Below are 23,120 nucleotides of genomic sequence, written 5' to 3'. Positions count from 1 at the left end.
GCTAGTGGAATTTGTTTTGTCCCTGTTTCCTCTTGTTAACATCCTCCTTCTTAATCCTTCCTGCTCAAGCTGCCATGAACAGTGAAAACTTGCTCTGATGGAGGTCTGCCTTATATATTGCCTCTGCATAAAAGAATGGAAGCAATTTAAACTATCACCTATTCCAGAGGCATTTGTACTGAGTAACTGGAGTAACTTCAGGATTTGCAAATTATTTCGTATTCATAGACTTTGAGAAATTCTCACAGTCCCTTGAGACAGGTCTTCATAACCTCATTACACAAATGAGTTCAAGCATTTACAGTTCAGTGCACTGTCCGCAGTCACAGGGCTAATAGGTACAGAGCCTGGGTTTGAGTAAATCTTTTGCTAAAATTAATGGTTGGAATGTGGGTGTCTTTACAAAGGACTTAAGACTTTGCCTGAATAGAACAATCCTGATTTGAGAGAACTTCAGGCAGATCAGATTTGGTGAAAAGGGAAAGGCAAACCTTTTGGGAATCTATCTGACTTAGGTCCATTGTATTTAATTTGAATGTTATAAATGTATCTTTATAAATATATACATGTAATTATCTGATACTAAGGTAATGGACTCCATTTGATGGATAGGAGGGATTCTGTGGAATGTCTGCTGGAAAGGACTCTTCAAGTCTGAGTTTTTAGCTAGCAAGTCATATTGTATGTCTTAATGTGCAAATAATCTCTCTCCTAACTTTGTTTTCCTCTCCATTTCTTAGTGCTACTTTCTGTCTCCATATCTACCCTGATTTTATTTGCATAAATCCTCATGCCTAGCATTTCAAGGAAATGATGGATGGATCCCTAGCTTGATCATTTTACTCTTCTGTAGCCCAAAAGCTGCTATAGAAATAAATCAGAGCAAACTGACTTTTCAGCATATGGGATAATAAGTGAATGTCTGTGTCCCTCCAAAATGCATATGCCAAGCCCTAATTCTTAATGTGATGGTTTTTGCAAGTCTTTGGGAGGTAGTGGGTTTAGATGGTCATGAGGCTGGGGCATTCATGATGGCATTAGTGTTCTCAGAAGAGAAGCCAGAACTTGCTCACACACACACACACACACACACACACACACACACACACACTGTCTCTTCTCTTTTTCTCTCTACCATGTGAGGACACAGAAGGTGGCTCTCTGCAGGTCAGGAAGAGTCCTCCCCAGGAATCATATTTTCTAGCACTTTGATGTTAGACTTCCACCCTCTAGAACTATGAGAAATGAGGGTCTGTTGTTTAAGCCACCCAGTCTATGGTATCCTGTTACAGCAGCACAAACCACTAACACAGTATAGTTTGCAGTTTGGTCTGTGTGATGTCCCACCTTTTCAGTACTTTTCATAAATTACTCTATAAAATGTATATGCATATTCTGTGTCTACATCCTTACGGTGTTCAGTTCATCTTGGCTAAGTTTGCAGTGGCACTTTGGGCACTGTAGTACTTATTTCATGTACTAATATAGTGTTTATTAGATTATTCCAGTAATAACATTACTACGGAATTATTGAAGCATTCGTATGCCTTCCAATGCATACTGACTGTATCAAATACTCTGTATACATCATTTTATTTAAATGCCTTTGATAATCCTTCGAGATCAATACTGTTAATATCTTGATTTTATATATGATAAAACAGATTTGGAAGGGTAAGTTTCTTACCTGAAATTTCATGTGGTAGATGCAGGGTTTGGACCCTTACAAGTTGACTCCACTGTGCAGTTTGTTAGCATTCACGGCTCACTTAGGGATAACCAGTGGTGTGAAACATAGCAACTTGCACATAGTAAATAACCTCAAGAATTAACTTATTACCATGAGAAATCCTAGCGTCCAGCCTGAAGTATGCAGTATTTCTTGAAGCCTGTGCCACTTTTACAGGATACCATAGACTTGGTGGCTAATACATTCAGTCTAAATACATTTGCACTGTATTTTATTTTTTTAATTTTTTTATTTTTTTTAACGTTTTATTTTTATTTTTGAGACAGAGAGAGACAGAGCATGAACGGGGAAGGGGCAGAGAGAGAGGGAGACACAGAATCGGAAGCAGGCTCCAGGCTCTGAGCCATCAGCCCAGAGCCCGATGCGGGGCTGGGACTCACGGACCGCGAGATCGTGACCTGAGCCGAAGTCGGACGCTTAACCGACTGAGCCACCCAGGCGCCCCTGCACTGTATTTTAATTATGTTTTCTACTAAGTTGTCACCAGCATGATTCTGACAGCTGAATAATTTATTTTGTGCCCTGAAATTGGGATGAAGCTTAGTGATACCCTCAGTGATAATTATAGGAATAGGGACATTTGTGGTAGCAAATCCAGAACCATCATGCAGGCCCACGAGCTGTGGTTTGACCTGCTTGCTTGCAGTTCTCACACTAGAAAAGGAAGTCCTACTTGCTCATGCATTTGGCAGAAAGCCCAATGAAACTCCTTTTGTTTTGGTGAGAGCAACTGATCTGTGGGGAATGCTTACATACAGAGGAGATAAATAGGACAATTTCCAAGGTCCAGGTAACTGTAGAAACCTGTAAGGCCTGCATTTTTGGAATAGGTATGCAGGACCTCAGGGTGCAGGAGCTATGTGGTAGATGCCTAGGGGAGGTGACTGAAGTTTAACCCAGAGACTCCTGCAGGTTCTATATGGAGTCATTTAATAGTATTTTTTAAGATGGGGATAAAATAATAAATATATGACCCAAACTCTGTTTATCAATCTTCTATTTCTTTGTGTTGTCTCTAATGCTGCGAGATTAAAATAGAATAGTAAGAAAAATAATAACAGCTTCTATGAAATGAACCTCTGTAATGGATCAGGCACTGATTTAGGGCTTCAATGTTTTATCTGATGAGACTTATAGAACCCCACAGATTTCAGGCTTGTTTTATATATGTAAGAAGAAACATGGGCTCAGAGAGGATAATTTCTACTCACAGAGCTGTAAATCATGGAATTGAGATTTAAACCTGTATGTGTTTACTTCGAAACCAATACAAGAACGGAAACATTTGACAACAATTAGTAGCTAATATGTTGTATTCTCTATTCCCATATAGAGTTCAACCCCTATAGCCATAATAATTTTCTCAAAAGACCAGTTAACTTGTTTCCATTAGGTAAGTTTTCATATTTGTTTTGGGTCGTAGGAGTAAACTAGGGGTTATTTTTACCACCTGTCATAATAAAGTATGCCAACTCACTACCTTTTTTGCCGTGATCCTGGTAGACCACACATCTCCCTTATTCAAGCTAGAACGATTACACTGTTCTCATTTGCAAGACAGAATTTATATTTATTATCAATCAAAATGTCTATTAGATTGCAAGTATGTAGATGAATAATTTTAGAAATGTGTTGGGGTGCCTGGGTGGCTCAGTTGGTTAAGCGTCCAACTTCGGCTCAGGTCATGATCTCATGGTTTGTGAGTTTGAGCCCCCGTCAGGCTCTGTGCTGACAGCTCAGAGCCTGGAGCCTGCTTCGGATTCTGTGTCTCCTTCTCTCTCTGCCCCTCCCCAACTTGTGCTCTGTCTCTTTATGTCTCTCAAAAAATAAATTAATTAAAAAAAAAAAAGAAATGTGTTTATATTCCATATGTTCTTTTAGGCTAAGGTTCTGTGTTTGGTGGTTGAGAGATAATTACATATTTTTAGAACATCTCAAAGATATAACAAATTTATCTTTATTTCTTGAACTCTTTAAGTCATATTTGATAAAAACTTTTATATTTCATGTTTAATATCCAGTTTCATTTATATACAATTTGACATTGCTTCAAAATCACATAAAGATATAAACGTTGAGATGAAACCACTGGTATTTATGAAAATTGCTTTGCTGGATTAGCCTTTTCAAAATCCCTCAACCTAGAGAGATAGAATTTCAGTCTAAATAGGTTAGCTTCACTCAATTTATGAGTTCCAAATCCTCATTTTTGGCACAGTTCCTTTGGATAGGAACTCAATCCTGAGCTCTGTCCATAAGCCAGACAAATGAGCCTTCTGTTCGGAACATAACATATATCCAAAACAATGCTTCTTAAACATTTTCATCTTTTGGGTTGTGGTCCATTTTGTGGTTTTTACTAAAAATATTTCCATTAAACCTTGAGTAGCAGACATGAGAATGTCTTTCTATTCTTCTGTGGATGAAAGGCAGTTTTACCTTATGATGAAAGACACGGCAATGTTCTAATCAATTGAAGGGGAAGATAGAATGATATCTCCTGCTTTATTTGATGAATTCTGGAATCAAATTTTAGATTTTCCTTCATAGCACCAAGTTAAAGAAACTAGGGATGATGATATTAAATGAAGAATATTTAAGAGAAAGTGACTTACTTTCTTTTTTTTTTAATTGAGGTAAAATTGGTATATGACAATATATAAGTTTTAGGTATACAACATTATAATTTAATATTCATATATACCACAAAGTGATCACCCCAATAAATCTAGTTACCATTTATCCCTATACAAATGAGCTCTTTTTTACCCTTTTTGCCCACCCATCAACCCCCTTCTCCTCAGGTAACCACCAATCTGTTCTCTGTATCTATGAGTTTGTTTTTGTTTTCTTTGTTTTTCGTTTGTTTGTTTTTCTTTTTTTTTTTTAGATTTTACATGTAAGTAAAATCATATAGTATTTGTCTATCTCTGTTTGACTTATTTCACTTAGCAGAATACACTTGAGCTCCATCTGTGTTGTTGCAAATAGAAAGATTTCCCTTTTTATGACCGAGTGACATTCCGTGATATGTATACATATACATACCACACACATACATACATACCACTTCTTTATCCATTCATCCATTGTTGAACACTTAGGTGGTTTCCATATCTTGACTCTCGTAAGTAATGCTGCAATGAGCACAGGGATACACATACACATTTTTTTGAATTAGTGTTTTTTGTATTCTTTGGATACATACCCAGAAGTGAATTTCTGGATCTTATAGTAGTTTTGTTTTTAATTTTTTGGGGAGAATTTCCAAACAGTTTTCCATAATGGTTGCACTAAAATTTATATACCCACTAACAAAAGTTCCCTTTTATCTGTCTACACTCCAACACTTGTTATTTCTTTTTGTTAACAGCCATTCAAAAGAGTGTGAGGTGATAGCTCATTATGGTTTGATTTATATTTCGCTGATAGTAATGTTGAACATCTTTCCATGTGCCTATTGGCCATCTGTACGTCTTCTTTGTCTGTTTTCTTTATCTGTTTGTCTCCTTCATGCTTATTCAGTTCCTGTGCCCATTTTTAATTGGGTTGAATTATTGCTGTTGTTCAGCTGTATGAGTTCTTTATATATTTTAGATATTAACCTTTTATTGGATATATGGTTTGCAAACATCTTCTCCCATTCAGAAGATTGACTTTTCACTTTGTTGGTCTCCTTTGCTGTGAAGAACTTCTTAGGTTGTAAACTATCAGACACTGATAAAAGAAATAGAAGAAGATACAAATAAATGGAAAGATAATCTGTGCTCATGGATTAGAAGAATCAACATTGTTAAAACTGTCCAAACTACCCAAAGAAATCTACAATTTAATGCATTCTCTATCAAAATCCCAATGACATTTTTAACAGAACTAGAATAAAGAATTAAAACGTTTTTATGGAACCATAAAAGACACCAACTAGCCAAAATAATATTGAGAGGTATCATGCTTCCAAATTTTAAACTAAACCACAAAGGTATAATAATGAAAACAGTACTTATTGGCATAAAAACAGACCCACATATCAATTAAATACAATAGAGAGCCCAAAATTAAACTCATGTTTATATGGTAAATTAATTTTTGACAAAGGGGCCAAGGATGTAGAATGGGAAAAGGACAATCTCTTCAATGAATGGTATTTAAAAAATGGACAGCTACATGCAAAAAAATGAAACTGGACTACTTTCTTACACCATATACAAAAATTAATTTAAAATGGATGAGAGACCTGAAACCATAAAACTCCCAGAAGAAAACATAGCTGGTAAGCTCTTTGACATTTACCTTAGCAATAATGTTTTAAGTCTGATTCCAAAGGCAAAGGAAACAAAAATAAATAAATAAAACTGACATATACTACTTTATAATAATCCATTTTTGCTACTTTTTCTTGAGAATCAGTATCTGAGGGAGTAGCAATAACTAGTTACTTGTGATGAAAACCCTTGGCTAGACCTGCCCATAAGGAGGCATCAATCTCTATAAGGAGATTACCCAGTGTTGGCATGGCAAACATTTCAAGTCTTGGAGCCTGATTGCTTTATCAGTTATTTCTGGATATTGATATGCCCAGGGTATAACAGAAAGTAGTACTGTAATCATCTTATCTTGTGAGTATTTCCCTCTATCCAGACTGCCAAGATCGGCAGCTTTGGATTTGTTCCTGTAGGAACAGAAAGGAAGTAATGGGGCTCATGACCACTCACTTACATCTTTGCTCTGTATAAATTCTTCGCACTTGTTATTAGCTACTTTTGGAGTAAATAAGTACGTAAGTAAAAGCAACACTGAACTGAGTCCAAGTCATCATTCTTGCCCATCACCAAAACATGAGCTAACAAATATCTTGAAGCCAAATTAATTTGATTTTTAGTAAAAAAGTAAATTCCTAAATATGATGCCACAAAAAGAAATAAACAGGTATTCCTTAGGTAAGAAACAAAATGTTTGCTCCCCAAATCTGAAACTCAGATATTCTAAATTACACACCACTTCCATTTTTCCAATTTTATGATGTATGTAGTGTGGGCAAGTATAGGAAAAAGATTTTAAAGCATGGATTTTACATGAAAAACATTACATGAATGTAAGCAATAAATATAAAAGCTGTGGGCAAACACAATTCAAATTTAGGAGGATTTTTTTTTTTACCCATAGAAAATTACTTGAGAAGTATACATGTAGCTTTTAAAAGGTGGAAAGTGTGTGGAAAAACATTTTTAACAATAACAAAATCTTTGTTATTATGAAGCTTTGAGGTTGCCAAGGCACTGAAAAAAAAGAGTTTCCAAAAATGTCTTGGCTATTCTTTAGTCCCAACTGCTATCCAATGTACAGTTTAACTATAAAAACATTATCCACTAAAGCAGGCTTTTCTAATGCCTTATTAAGAATATATTTTTTGGGACACCTGGGTGGCTCAGTCGGGTAAGTGTCTGACTCTTGATTTCAGCTCAGGTCATGATCTCATGGTTTGTGAGTTTGAGTCCCATGTCAGGCTCTGCACTGGCAGAGCTGAGCCTGCTTGGGATTCTCTCTCTCTGTCTCTCTCTCTGACCCTCCCTTCCTCTCTCTATCTCTTAAAATAAATATATAAACTATAATAAAATTATAAACAAGAATGTATTTTTCATTTGCTTGTGGTTTCAATATCATGTTTGTATTATCGTATTATTCCAGACCCTCATGGTTGCAGGAGATAGTGATGCAATTCAAATTGTCCTAAGTCAAAAGGTATATGTATTTGGCTTTTTGTTTTTAATTTTTTTAACGTTTATTTATTTTTGAGACAGAGAGAGACAGAGCATGAACAGGGGAGGGGCAGAAAGAGAAGGAGACACAGAATCTGAAACAGGCTGCAGGCTCTGAGCTGTCAGCACAGAGCCCGACGTGGGGCTCAAACTCACGGACCATGAGATCATGACCTGAGCCAAAGTCAGACGCTTAACTGACCGAGCCACCCAGGCGCCCCTCAAAAGGTATATGTATTTGAAGCCAAATAAGTATTTGAAGAGTCAATAGCTCCAACTGTTCAAAACATTCATGTTTTTGGACTCCATGTCAGAAAAGGGTGAGAGATATGTTTTTTACTGGCTAATATTTGTGTTGTAGAATGGATTTAGAATCAAGCAGACACTAGTTCAAATCCTAATTCTATTACTTTCTAGCTTTGTGATGGTGGGGCATGCCTAAACTACTCTGAGCTTCTGTTTTTCTCATGTGTGATATTGGTTAGCAGGAAAATTCTGTGAGAGGAGAGAAGAAGCACTACCACAATTTCTTTTGGGGACCTCATAAACCTCTGGAAAGGGTCGGATCAGATGGAAGAGTGTGTGTGGGCAACCAGTCACGCACTGTACTGGGTAAGACATTGAGTTGATCCAGAACATCTTGCTCTGTGGGTTAGGATCTCTTCAGATAACATGGTGACATAGATAGAGCTGGAGAGAAAAATGTAGAAATGGGAGATAAGGACATAAATAGGAATAATTCTATTCCCATGTGCTAAATGAAGAGTAGCATCGCTTCTACTCAATGACATCACCATGAGTTGTGCTCTCTCTTAATCAATAAATATTTCAGTGGTAAAATAGTCCTACATCACAAGTGCCATGAATATATACTAATGTAAATATTAGGGAACTTTTTAGATTTCAGTTGAGTTTTGTTTTATTCTGATACATATTTTCAAGTTTTGTGAATTACTGAAAGACAGTATTGAGTTAAAAAGAAGACACATGAATTATACAGTAAACATGGGCCACAGATTCAGATCTGTATCAAGGAAATAAGACATGTAGAGATTATTTAGAAACTCTTAAAGTTGAAGCAGAAATATGTACAAGGGCCAGGTCTACAGGAAATAAAGGAACAAAGAGCATTCTTGAGTATGATCACATACCAAGGAAATTTCTTAGCCTAACTTCTCAGTACATGATCTTACTCAGGGTCACTCAAGAAGAAAATTGCATATATAAATGGCATTTTTCCTCTCTAGTGAAAATCTGAAAGCAATTTACCTCTCACAGTATGCAAAGGCAATAATTGAGTATATTTTCAAAGAAAAGGTTATGTTGCTTCAGGGAAGTATAGCTCCTGAGACATAGCCAAAAAAATTTTTTTAAATAATTTAAAGCTGTTTTGTTCCCTAATAGTCCAGTGGATCAAAATCTATTATTAAACTGATTTTCATATTAAATCTTTAACCTAAAATTTTTCTCTTTTGCAAACTCAGGTCAAGATTAATTAATAAAATAATAATCAACAAAACTGTGGGTTAATGGTGACACATTAAAGTTCTTCGAATTCTTAGGAAATAATGGACCCATGACTTGTTTTGGGTTTTGTCATTTATGTCATTTATTTGTCTTTGGTCTTCTTGAATCAACTCATTGTAATGACTCAGCAGTATGTACATGAAAGGGAAGAATAGAATATTTTTCAGAGATGCTACTTACATATTTCAGTCATCTGTTGCTCTGTAAAAAAAAAAAAAGGTATCACCAAACTTAGTGACTGAAAACAATAACAACCATATTTTTCTGTTAGTTTTGTTTGAAGTCTCTACTGCAGCTGCAGTAAGATAGCAACTAAGCCTAGAATGGCTAAATGGCTCACTCACATGTCTAATGAATGCAGGGCCATCTGGCTGGCTAGGAGCTTTTTCTCCACATGGTCTTTCCCCATGACAAAATTGGGCCTCTTTGCATGATAGTCAGGTGTGTCACAATCTAGCCCATACTCCAGAGGAGGTGATGTCAATTCTGTATCTCGATGGGAAGAATGTAAACAATTTGTGGTCATCACGCCTAGCTTTAAATGTTATTAGTGGCAATGATGACTCTTCCCTCTGTTTTTCTCTTCCTACCCCCCTCCTCCTTTCTCCTTATTCTCAAGCCTTGTCATTTGTAGTCTGTCTCCAAAGAATGCAGAGATTTCATAGAGAGTTGCCTCTTTCCTTGTACTGTGCCAGAACTTTGGCATTTCTGGAAGGCCTCCTAGAGGCCAGGAACATGATTTCAACCCTGGGCTGCGTATCAACAAATAAGGGTCAGTTCATTGATGATGGTCAAGCCTGTGAGATTGCTTGAAAGCTCAGAGCAAGATTCCTTTTGGGCCAGGATCCAGCTTGAGTCCTGCATTTGTCACTAGATGGCTGAGCCCTGCCAAGTCCAAGATGAAAATACCCAATAAACAGACACACTACTGCTGACTCTGCTTACCAGGACAAGGCAACTCTGTTTTTCCCTTTCCACACCCACAGCATAGCACATCCCTGGATAATGACAGGTTTTACCTTTGTTAAGTAAATCACATTGGTGTTACAGCACTTCCATAAACTCCTTGACCTTGCCAAATTTGCAAAAAACAAAGCATTATGAGTATTTCGCCATGAAGTTTAAACCAGTTGCTTAGGGTGTTTTCTTAAATGACCATATGTATAGATATACCGTAATCTTAACTATTGCATAATAAATAATGTGAATCTTTATCAAAGAGCAGCATTGATTTCTTTTTCTTTGAGGTAGACATGTGATAATGCTTTCTTCTTCTTCTCCCTTTTTTTTTTTTTTTTCTGAGAAGCAAGGCAAATAAAGGAATTATGGAAATCTCAGGTCCAATCAGTCTTCCTAGATATAAAGGCCACATTTTTTATAAAACTTTTGACATCAGTCACTACCAACCCAATAATGAGTTTCTGAATTTTGGAGTGGCCTTAATAACAAAATGCATATCGAACTTTTCAGTCATTGTTGTAACAGGTTTTAGCCCGAAAAGCATAAATCAAACCATTTTCAGTAAAAAGTAGTCAGTAAAAATTCTTGTGAGGGTTATGAGGATCATTCCATATTCAGTTGGTTAAGTGAATGAACATGGCTTGAAAGTTTTACTGATTATTCAAAGGGGAAGAGGCATATGAAATGGGAGAAATGGATTCCTTTCCTGGCAATGGAGACAGTCAGGTCTGACAAAAACAGCTTGGACAAAATCATATCCAAATCCGTGTCCAATGGTGAACTTAAGGGCAGAGTTTTGGTTGCATAATGTTATTGAATGTTCTATGATACTGGAATGATAAGTGCCAAAATGAGTAGTAAGTTTTGATGAGAGTCTCTAAACAAAAGGTGAGTAGATGGTAAAGAGGATAGATAAGTATCTTATTAGAAAAAAACAAAAAAACAAAAAAACAAAAAAACAAAAAACACCACCCAGGGGCCTCTGAATAGCTCAGTTAGTTAAGCATATGACTGCTGATTTCAGCTCAGGTCACAATCCCAGGGATCATGGGATCAAGCCCCATATTGGGCTCCATGTAGAGTAGGAGCCTGCTTAAGAGTCTCTCTCTCGAGCCAAAGCATTAGAGACTGTTAAAAACTGAGAACAAATTGAGGGTTGATGGGGGGTGGGAGGGAGGGCAGGGTGGGTGATGGGTATTGAGGAGGGCACCTTTTGGGATGAGCACTGGGTGTTGTATGGAAACCAATTTGACAGTAAATTTCATATATTAAAAAAAAATAATAAATAAATAAATAAATAAATAAAAATAAAAATAATAAATATTAAAAAAAAAAAAAGAGTCTCTCTCTCTCTCTCTCTCTCTCTCTCTCTCTCATCCTCTCTGTCTCCATCTCCCTCTCCTTCTCCTCCACCCATCTGCTCCTATCCCCTGTTCACTCTCTCTATATATAAAAATATAAAAATAGGGGTACCTGGGTGGCTTAGTCGGTTAAGCATCTGACTTTGGCTCAGGTCATCATCTCGTGGTTCATGAGTTTGAGCCCTGCATTGGGCTCTGTGGAGCATAGAAACTGCTTGGGATCCTCTGTCTCCCTCTCTCTCAGCCCCTTCCCTGCTCTCTCTCTCTCTCTCTCTCTCAAATAAATAAACATTAAAAATAAAATAAAATAAAATAAAATAAAATAATAACTCCCATTCTTTCTTTATCTCATCAGAATGTCTTTGTGACTTCACAATGGAAAGATATTGTATTTAGGGATAGACAACAGGGCTTCATGCAGAAGTAGAAATCAGAAATTCAATAGAAGATAAAACTATTTTCTAAAGAAGACCCTTATAGGCCTTCTTTGATTTTAGTCCTCTTAATGATGCTGGTATCTTCTTTCTTTATTCTGCTTGGTGTCTTAGTATTCTCTCTCACTTGTAATTATGTACATGTATTTATGCTGATCCTTAGTCCTTTCTCTGACTGTGTACTGAGCACTTGAAGAGCACCAAAATCGTCTTGTGTTCCCATTGTCATTTTTTCTGGCCTAACCCAGTGTTCTGGGTTCTTTGTGAGTTAGTACAAACTCTTGATTGATAAGGGCATATTGCCATATTCTAAATTAATACTAAGAGTGTGAATGTGTTCACTAGTCCATGATGACCATTGAGAGAAGATAATTACTTACATCTTTTGTGCCACAATTTGCATATGTAATGGTTGAGCAGGAAACAGATCTGCCTTGTCCAGGTTTCATTGGAACTAACTATAGGCAGCCTACATAATGTTGTAGGCCTCGGTATTGTCACCAATCAGAACAGGGATAATAATAGTATATATCTCATTATATGGTTAAAAGAATTAACTGAAATAATATATGCAAAGTATTTAAAGTGTCTGGATATAGTTGGACTCAGTAAGTATTAGCTGTGTTCATTATCCTCATTATCATCATCATTGTACTGTGCTTATCCTTTTTATGTGCTCCAGTCTTTGAAATTTACAATACCTAGTGATGTTGACCCATTTAAAAAAAACAAAAAACAACAACAACTTCTGCTAGAATGATCCTGGGTCAAGTAAATGTGTAGTTAAAAGTATCTCTTTATTCTCAACATCAATCATCATCAGGGAAATACAAATCAAACCACAATGAGATACCACCTTACACCTGTCAGAATGGCTAACAGTAACAATTCAGGCAACAACAGTTGTTGGTGAGGATGCGGAAGAGGATCTCTTTTGCACTGGTGGTGGGAGTGCAAGCTGGTACAGCCACTCTGGAAAACAGTATGGAGGTTCCTCGAAAAATTAAAAGTAGAACTACCCTATGACCCAGCAATTGCACTACTGGGCAAGGGATACAGGTGTGCTGTTTCGAAGGGACACAGGCACTTCCAAGTTTATAGCAGCACTATCAAAAATAGCCAAAGTATGGAAAGAGCCCAAATTTCCCTCAAAGGATGAATGGATAAAGAAGAAGTGGTATATATATATATATATATATATATATATATATATATATATATACACACACACACATACAATGGAGTATTACTCAGCAATCAAAAAGAAAGAAATCTTACCATTTGCAACTATGTGGATGGAACTGGAGGGTGTTATGCTAAGTGAAATTAGTCAGTCAGAGAAAGACAAAAATCATATGACTTCACTGATATGAGGACTTTAAGAGACAAAACACATGAACATAAGGGAAGGGAAACAAAAATAATATAAAAACAGGGAGGGGGATAAAACAGAAGAGACTCATAAATATGGAGAACAAACTGAGGGTTACTGGAGAGGTTGTGGGAGGGGAGATGGGCTAAATGGGTAAGGGACATTAAGGAATCTACTCCTGAAATCATTGTTTCACTATGCTAATTTGGATGTAAATTTTAAAAAATAAAAAAATAAAATAAAAAGTATCTATTTTGAAAAATTCTGTCATTTTATACTCATTGCTATGAAGGCTTTTATGAAACTTAAAATCATATGATTTAACATATCACCATTTTAAGACACCAACTTTTACAAATTCCAATTTATAAATAACTGTTTTAGTCTCTCCATTGCACTTTGTCACAGTACCTGCTTAGAATTTTATCTTACTGGGTGACATTTCTATGGCCCATTGTCCTTTTTAGGATCGTTATTAACCATGCATGCCTAATCCTCAGGGCCATTTGGTGGTGACATGTTATAAATAACATTATTACCATAATTAAAAGGTTGGATCAGAGTGGCTTGGGAGGGAAATGTCCTCACCTTTGGCTTGCAATCAAGTGTGGGTCACCGGGGTCATTAACACTATTTACTGTAAGCGATCAAATGCTCTTCTTTGGATAAGGTGATAATTTTCACAATAGACATGCCTGATACTTGACTGTTGTGTTTTGATCTTATTCCAGGTAAATTGTAAAATCAAAAATATTCACTGACAGCTTACTGGGCCTTTTTATTTTGCTTTTATGCATATTCTTCAAACTTTATAAGAATCTATCAAAACTATATAGATCTCAAAATCTAACCTTGTCAATATATAAAATAAAATGTTTATGTGTTAGAGAAACAACAAAATCTGATCATAATGAAATATATTGTTTAATTGCTTGGCAACACATTATCTTGTACATTAAGTGAGTAATATGGTGACCATTAATCTGAATTTGTTTCCAGCATCTCTGTCTCCTGCCTCAGTAGCAGCTAAGTTGCCACTGTGAAGGATAGAATAATCAGGGCCAGAATATTCTGGGGTTTGTGTATGTATACTAATCTCTGTAATTTTACAAAATCCTCCAGGGAAGTCTGCTACTCTACTATTTCCTTCCTTGCTACCTTTGGCAACTACAGAGGAGCTCTGTCACTCTGTCTTTCTCCTATTTACTCTCCTTCTTTGTTAGTCGTGTATCATTTCCATAGTATTAGAAGTCATCACATGGAAAAAAATAGATTAAAATACAAAGTGCTCTTTCAGTCTTATACAACCTATTTTTTTTAAATTTCATTTGCTTTGGGGCACCTGGGTAGCTCAGTCAGTTGAGTGTCTGACTTTGGCTCAGGCCATGATCTCGCGGTTGGTGAGTTCAAGCCCCACATCGGCTTACTGCTGTCAGCCTGTCAGTACAGAGCCCACCTTGAATCCTCTGTTGAATGCCCTCTTTCTGCCCCTCCTTGCTTGCACTCTCCCAAAAATAAATACTAAAACAAAATAAATATTAAAATAAAATTTCAGTTGAGCGTCCGACTTCAGCTCAGGTCACGATCTCACGGTTCGTGAGTTCGAGCCCCGCGTCAGGCTCTGGGCTGATGGCTCAGAGCCTGGAGCCTGCTTCCGATTCTGTGTCTCCCTCTCTCTCTGCCCCTCCCCCATTCATGCTCTGACTCTCTCTGTCTCAAAAATAAATAAACATTAAAAAAAAAATTAAAAAAAAAAAATAAATAAATAAAATTTCATTTGCTTTACTTTTTCTTTTCTTTTTTTCCCTATTGATTCCAAGTTAAAATGGGTAGAATTCTATAATGAGCACTAGCTTGCATACGAGAATGAGTAAAGATTGTTTTTGCATTATTCAAGTAAAATATTTAAAATGGCCAAGGTAGAGTAATATTTGCAGAATGACCTCACTGGCTGGTTTTAGTATCTTTAAATAAGGGTGTTAGAGATTTAATTTGGTCATGTGGGGAAATACTCTGAAGATAAATAATATAGCATGTATTTGTTCAGTCAATTTTAGGTGAGATAGTATATCTTTATACTCATAACAATTGTCCTGCACTGACATTTTATGTAATGTAATACTGTACTTGTGGATATTATATATAAGATAAAAATTTAACCATTAATAATGAAACATCTATGACACTAATTTATTAAGTTGACTTCTTCACTTAGATCATCAACATTTATTGGAGTGTACGCAATTGTTATTTAATAAGTTTAATGCAGAAATGTAAGGATTTTAAGTTCATTATTCATAGTTCTTTATGAAAGTAATTGAAATTTTTCACATAATTCTTCCCTTTTCAGGTCTGGATATGAATAAAAGGAACAAGAAAAGATATGATCAAGATATATGAAAATAATTTCGGAAGACTATTAAAGGAATGTGTCATAATGTGTCATTGGTAAAAAAAATTAACTTTTATATCAAATTTTAATTTAATTGCTTGACTATTTAGCAACTATATTAGTTAAAATATGCCTTTGCTGTAAAATCAAATAAGAAAACTATAGTTAAAAATAGGACAAATTATTTTACTATCATATTTAAATTTGGATTTTATTTGCCCTTAAGACAATTTATTTCACGTCCAGGAAATACTCTTTTTTGGCTCTGTCACTTTAAGATCAACCCCCCAAAAGATTTTCTTGGTAAATACCAACTTTTACAATGTGGGATCTAGACTAGCATGCAATGAATTTATATAGTGCAAGATGACCCTACAAAAACATATTTCCAACTCTATATTTCAATTTGTGCAGACTATTTGATGACACATTAGCAAATTGTAATAAATTTCACTCATGAGAATTTGGCCCAATGTCAATCTAACTTTGAAAAAGAAAATCAAAGCTGCCCAATCAAATGAATTCTGCCTTGATATACTTGTCTTTAAAAATTGAAATTTGATATCTTAATGCTTACTGTATTTATTGCTCTTCATTGCATCTTAACGTGAACAGGTTGTATTTTACTGAGGAAAAATTCATAGTATCTATACCGGCTTAATCTTTAAAAACGTGAAAAGATTTGGTGTTTCTGCATGGTCCCACAGTACATTGTTGTTTTTGTGTCTCATACATTCTTTTGGTCGGGCAAAGAACAGGGCCATGAAAGAAGGAGCAGGGAAGGCATTCTGGTATGTCTTTTGCTGACTCCTCAATAGTTGGGGTTTGTAAAAGATCACAGATCAGAAAGAATTTTAAACTCTAGTGCATTTGAGCTTACAACTTCTGCTTGAGCAACGTGACAAGAGTTTGAGATGCCCTTCCAAATGTGCCCAGCTTAAGTTACAAAAAAAAACTGTTAATAGCCTTGACCTCTTAAACTATTACATGAAGAAAAGGCTCTACTTACTTAAGGGCTGCCCTATTGTAATCTCTATCTTTGAAGTGAGTCACGTATTTATTTCCTCTCAGGAAAGTTTAAACCAAAATATGTTTAGTCAGTAGGATTACTTTTTACTTGAAGAACCCCAGACATCTGAGATTTGGGCAGTATGATTGAAAGATACCAAATTAATGCATTAATTTGAAAAATGTGTGCAAAGTGATGATCTAGATTACTACCAACCCACAGAGTCTTCATGTACTCTCCTGTGTTTATGCAAATAGGCATTCTGTTTGTAAACTGAAAGGAAGTGAATAAAAATAAAAAGTGAATAAAAATAATATGGTTTTTGGCATAACCACATGAGACAATGACCGGCATAGTCATAAAAACAAGAGATCTCTACTGGTGGTTTAAACTGGCCAATGGACATCCACGATACTATTTAACTGATGAAAATTTTATTTATTATGCTTACATTGAGATTTAAGAATATTTGAAATATATTAAGATTCAGCAGTAATTGAAATGAGGACTTGCCAGGATCATTCACTGTGATACCAGGGATGTGTAATATTTTAGAAGGTCCTAGAATGTGAACTATTCTTTAGTAAAAAGAACTTAGTCTTAAATCATGCCTCTGATCATCTTGTGGGCCCTTTTCATTAAATTATAATAACAATGATCATGAAACACTTATTAATTTTTACCCCATTAAGGAGTTTTGATGAGCCTATAAGATTTAGCCATGGCTGTTATTAATTAGGGGAAAGTTAAACACTGACAGAATCATCTCTAAGGCTGTTCCCCAGCATAGGTATTCCTCTAGATCCATAACAATGCATATTGGATGGTTGACAGATTAGAAATCAGAGACAAATGGGAATGTATACTTGTCCTTCCTTCTTCTACTGTATTTTATTGGTGTCCATTTTTAAATCTGTGAAATCAGAATGTGCCTTGTGTGGTCTTCCACAGTTTCATTGCAGTGCTTTTGTCTTTGTTGATACATATTTCAACTAATGGAATGATAGGTATGATGAAATATGGAGGCTCCTGTTTTCTGATTTTATTTATCAAACCCATAGGATGTACAAAAGACTAAAGATTTAATATTTCATTATTCTTCTATCAGTGAGGATCTTTGACTTCCTATCAGCCTCTGAGTGTAGCTAAGTTATCCTTATAAACTTCTCCATTTTCAGGTTCTGGGCTGGCAACATTTGGGTGTGACTGTGTGTGTTAGAGTCAACCATCCAACCAAACAATTAACCTGTGGATGAGTGTGCTTGTAGTTTACTTACTTTCACTACTGTATTCTCTGGTATAAATGTACCATACTTAATCCTTTCTTTTCTTAGTTTAGTTGTGATATTATAAGTAGTCTTGTATTATCTTCTGGCACACATGTGTAAGGGTTTCTCTAGAAGTCGAATTTCTGAGACACAGTGTGTTCCATGTTTCTCTTAAGACAGCGCCAAATTATTTTCCAAGTAGTTAGCCAATGTATACTCCCACCAACAGTCTGTAAGAACCCATATGGTCCACATCTGACTGATATTCAACATTATCAGATTTTAAAATTTTGCCATATAGGGGGTATAAAATTAAGTATCTTTTTTTAAACTTTGCATTTATCTCATATCTATTTTTTTAATTTTTTAAAAATATTTTTAGTTATTTTTGAGAGAGAGACAGAGAGTGAGTGGGGGAGGGGTAGAGAGAGAGGGAGACACAGAATCCAAAGCAGGATCCAGGCTCTGAGCTGTCAGTACAGAGCCCGTCGCGGGGCTCAAACACGCAAACTGTGAGATCATGACCTGAGCTGAAGTTGGACACTTAACCAACTGAGCCATCCAGGTGCCCCTATCTCATACCTAATGAAAGGAGTACATTTTAAGATAAATATATTGACCTTTTCTGTTTTCTCTTCTGAGTTTTGCTGGTTTTTCTGCCAGATCATTTCAATCTTTTCTCATTATTTATGTAATTCAGATGTTCTCCACATCTCAAGATCCTTGACCTAATTAAATTTACAATCACTTTTTTGTAATTGCCTTTTTATTTTCCAAGTAGGGTAATATTCACAGGTTCTGAGGATTAAGACATGGACTTATCTTTTTGAGGCCCACCATTCAGCCCACTAAAGTAGGTTTGGCATACTTCTTGTACTCCAGCATTACTTTCAAGCCATATGTTCCTTTATTTCTGTGAAAAACTCCTGCTAATTTGATACTGAAGCCATCTTGTTATGCTATCTATGCCCTTCGTTTTGCTCTAATTTGCAATTTTTGTTGTCTTCCAAATTTTCATCTTCATGGATAACTCAATCAGTATTCAACTTCTCAATGTTGTCCTGACATCCCTACTGTCCTTACCTCCTCTCCAGTTAAGTCATCTCACACCATGGCTGTCCTGGGGACTTGTTATGACTCAAGTTTTTACCTGTTTACTTTTACTTGTCATTTTAAAATTCAACATATCAAGGATGTCCTTGTGGATCTCCTACTCATTTCCCTTGCTCCACATGTGTTCTTCAACTCCACTGAGACTTGGAGCCTCCTGATCCTCTTTTTTGCCATCTTCCTAAGTCACCTCCTCTCTTTACTAGAATGTTTTCTGGCTCGCAACAAGTGCTCGGTGATTTCTATCTGGTAGCGGTAGCAGGAGTATCAGTGCCCAGATTCATATTCTGTCTACTCAACCACTTGCTCACCAATATTTTTAATTCTCTTGTCCCATTGCCCTTTCATTCTCTTATCTGACCAACTCCACACCTGAATCAATTACAACAGAACCGACACAGTCCTTAACTCTGGACCTTCAGGATGGTTGCAGAGATAGACAGAAAGTGATAATGAAGAATGTTGTTCGTATTCTGAAAGCAAAGGTACCAGAAGCTAGTCTGGGGGAGAGTAAGTATCCCTGAAGATGTGATGTGGAAACTAAAATGTAAACAGTGCTAACAACTGGCTAAGTAAAGAGTGAAGCGAAGAGAGTTCTGACAGTTGGAGAAACATGCACAAAGGCCAGATTATCAGGTTATTCTGGTTTCAGTCTAGGCACTACTTTCTCTGTGATTCCTTCCCTGATTTCCTATGTGTAAGTCAGGCATTTCTTCTTTGTGCTTCCTCAGGAATCTTCAGTTCCTTTTTCTTAGCATGTATCACAATATATTGTGTTTGCCCATTTTCTTGAGTTTCTTCCCCACTGGGCTCTGGAAAGAGTTTGGTGTTTGAATTGTTCCCCATAATATCCTTGTGGCTACGGAGTATCTGACATATAATAGAGGCTTAAGGAAATTTGTCAATTAATTCAATAAATCACTGGGTGAAAAGGCTCCAAAGGGCAACAACTTAGTGCATTTAGTTGTTACATCAGTGAAGAAAAAAGATTGGATGAAGGCATCTCGACACATTACTTCTGAAAGTTGAGTTAGCACAGACTGTTTTCAGCATCGTGCTTTCATGTTGGCATTTATAACTTTGGCTTTAGTTATCTTCATTTATAATGCCATTTAGGGAAACACTGCACCTGTCATATTATTCTCTTTTTGTAATAATTAAGGGTCACTGGTGTGGAATGAACACTAGACTGAGAATTTTCAAGTTCTTAGGTAAGAACTTTTATGTGAGTTCAACCACTAATTCAGTAGACATCTTGTATGAGTTACTGTAGGTCTTTAGTAGTTCAACTCAAAAATGAGAAGTATGAATTAAATCAACTGATCTCAAGTTGTATCCCTCAGAAAAGTCCCTAAAACCCTTCAAAGATCACTCAGTGGGTACTTAGGTGGGGATCCATATTTCAAATTCCATTTTAACTAGAATCTCCACTGTGATCTCCTTAAATATTAGGTTTTTTTGGAGTATTTTCTGTGGACACATGGTTCCTTTGTTTATTTCTTTTTTAAGCAGTGAACTAGATGACCTCCAAGGGCCCCTACAATACTATTATTCCACTGTTCTGTTCTGATTCATTGTTAAAACTTCCATAAATTCACATAATAATTTCCTTAGAAATTCAGCTTATGATGTTTCCAAAATAAGTTAGACTTGAAAAAAATTGTCAGGGAAGATCATTTTAAATAATGTCATAAATGCCTCAATTTGCAGTTTATCTTAAAAATGAGAATAAAAATGTTTAACTTATTTTGTGACATATCATGAATATTCATGATATTAGATGTTAATATTAGATTAGATTAGATGTTATTAGATCAGATGTTATCTGAAATTAGATGTTATCCTCAGACTAGAGCACCAAAAAGCACAAGAAGTAGCTTCTTATTCTGAAACTAATTTACTGAAGGCTAATTAAACAAAAATCCTTTCAACCAGTACTGTTTGAATATCTAGTATGTACTAGCCAGATACTTTCAGGTTTTGAGAATAAAACAACCAAAATTACAATCAAGATTATAGTTTCGTGGGGAAGACAGACACATGGACCATTAATTACAAAGTAATTAGGTATAGGCAGGGATAGAAATACAGTATACTGCACATAATTTAAAAATGGTAGTAAAGCATGGTGATTAAAAGCATAGCGTTTGTATTCAAATTATACTTCCATTATTTTGTAATATTATGCCTTCTAGTTTTATGACTTACTTGAATTATGGCTTCTTTTTTAGTTTTGTTTGTTTGTTTGTTTGAAATGAGGATAGGAAGGGTGTCTTTTTCTTAGGAATTTTTTGTACCAATTAAGTATTACAGTGTTAAATAACTGGTACAATGTCTACATTACCTACTACTTACATGAGAACTGTTGTATTATACCACTTGGTGATTTTTTTCAGTTTTTATTTTGTGCATAGTAAGTGGTGAAGACAGTTTGTTCCTGTATGCCTTGCAAGAAGAGGCCCTGACTGCTTTTGCTTCAGATGATCTTTTCAAAGGTGTTATAAAACAAACAGCCTTGGAAGATAGAGGTGGTATGTACCTCTAGAGAAAAGCTCCCTCTAGAGCAATATAGTCTATTAAAGTGAAGGCACTGTCTTCCTCTGGGGCAAAAGCTAGGCAGGTTTATTGCCCATTATAAAAGATTTGGATTTTCTCACACTTGGGCTTCCTCTTCTGTAGCACAAGGTGAGCACATGTCGGTATCACCTGACCCTATTTGTGTCACTGTGTGGTAGGTGGGGCTTGAGGAGCTGGTCCACCTGCTGACCTTCTATGAGTGATGAAGTCTTTTGTCTCTGAACCAGGAATCCTGTATCTTCTTACAGCATCCAGGGTATGGTGTCAAGCTGATTTGTTAGCTTGCAAGAAGGGTAAAATCTCAGACATTTAACAGTTCTTGACAGTAGAGAAACTCTGAGGTGGACGTCTTGCCCCATTACAAGGACCATAGCTTTTCCTTCCTTTCTCAACAGTTTATTATGAAAAAGTTTAAGCATATGTCTAGGGGAACATCTATCTACCTACCATCTAGATTATACCAACATTTTACTGTGTTGTAAAACTTTTTTTTTCTGAAAATAAAGAATAACATTTGTATTTTTCTGTGATGATCATAACTGACACCTGTACTTTACAAAACTTTGGACCTCATAATTAGAGGTCAGAACACTGAGGCTCAGAAAGGTTGAGGAACTTGCCTGAAGTCCTACTAGTAAATTTTCTCAGCTTCTCAGTTACCTGCTTCCACATTTCTGGCTTTTAGTAAAAGGGTACGTGTTCATTTCATAAGGTCAAGCAAGAATGACATTGACCCTATCTTTCTGCATTGGAGTAAGGAGTGTTTTAACCTGGAATGGGGCTGAGTATAGAATCTGGCTTATTGTCCTGCTTAATCTGTCTTGTCTCTCACTGGAAATATAAACACCCAATTCAGGAACATCTTTGCTACTTTGAGGTGTCCCTATGTCAGCTTTAACTGACACCACCAGATTTATCTGTACCAGAACACTGCACTATGCTGGGAGACCTCAGCTTCTCCATGATGTTCATGAGTATCTGTAAGGCATGTTTGCCCTGCCCTCACCACCAGGATGGGGATGTGAGGGTAATCCAGAAGCTTTGAGGTGTGAGGGTGGAGAAGTGTTCCTGTATTGGGAAGGTCTCTTGTGGTCTGAAATGAAACTAGAGGGTAATAATTCAGCTAGTTGGGAATTAAGCAGCATTTATGATTTGGCCTCAGCCCCATGCAAAATTTGTTCATACTGTTTTATAGAAATACATCCATTTGTAAGGAAACTTCTTTTTGATAACATAGGAAGTTGTAAGTTGGAGATAAATAGATATGTACACCCCTTAGGTTTTGGCACTAACATCTGTAACTTTAAAAAACAGCATTCTTCCTGCATGCAAGTGTATCACGACCCACCAGCCAGGAACATGCCTTGTTGAGTTACTTGCGTAATGTGTTCATTTTGAATCCCAGAATCGTGTTCACAGTTGTCAGTGGGTTTACTCAATGAGATTCTTCTCTTAGGGTCCGTAAAAACAACAATACGTCTGACTGATAATGTAAAACTGGCACTTTGTACGACAGGTAGCTGGTTCTTTGGAGGTACTAAAAACATTCGGTGACTAAATGAGTGAATGATCCCATACAACAGGAACAGTTACATATACCATAT

General features: G+C 36.2%; 1 protein-coding gene across 1 annotated transcript in view; it reads left to right on the top strand.

The window, feature by feature from the left end:
• The window catches only part of LOC144617365 (uncharacterized), a 91,340-nt gene extending 75,742 nt beyond the window's left edge, over positions 1 to 15,598 (top strand). The window contains exon 5 of the mRNA XM_081795622.1: positions 15,511 to 15,598. Coding sequence (XP_081651748.1) covers positions 15,511 to 15,560 — 50 coding nt within the window. The 3' untranslated portion in view covers positions 15,561 to 15,598. The remainder of the gene's footprint in view (positions 1 to 15,510) is intronic.
• Positions 15,599 to 23,120: the final 7,522 nt, after the last annotated feature.

This window comes from Panthera onca, chromosome A1, assembly GCF_046562875.1.
Source record: "Panthera onca isolate mPanOnc1 chromosome A1, mPanOnc1 haplotype 2, whole genome shotgun sequence".
In the NCBI taxonomy this organism is placed as follows: Eukaryota; Metazoa; Chordata; class Mammalia; order Carnivora; family Felidae; genus Panthera; species Panthera onca.
This window is presented reverse-complemented; position numbering and strand designations above follow the sequence as displayed.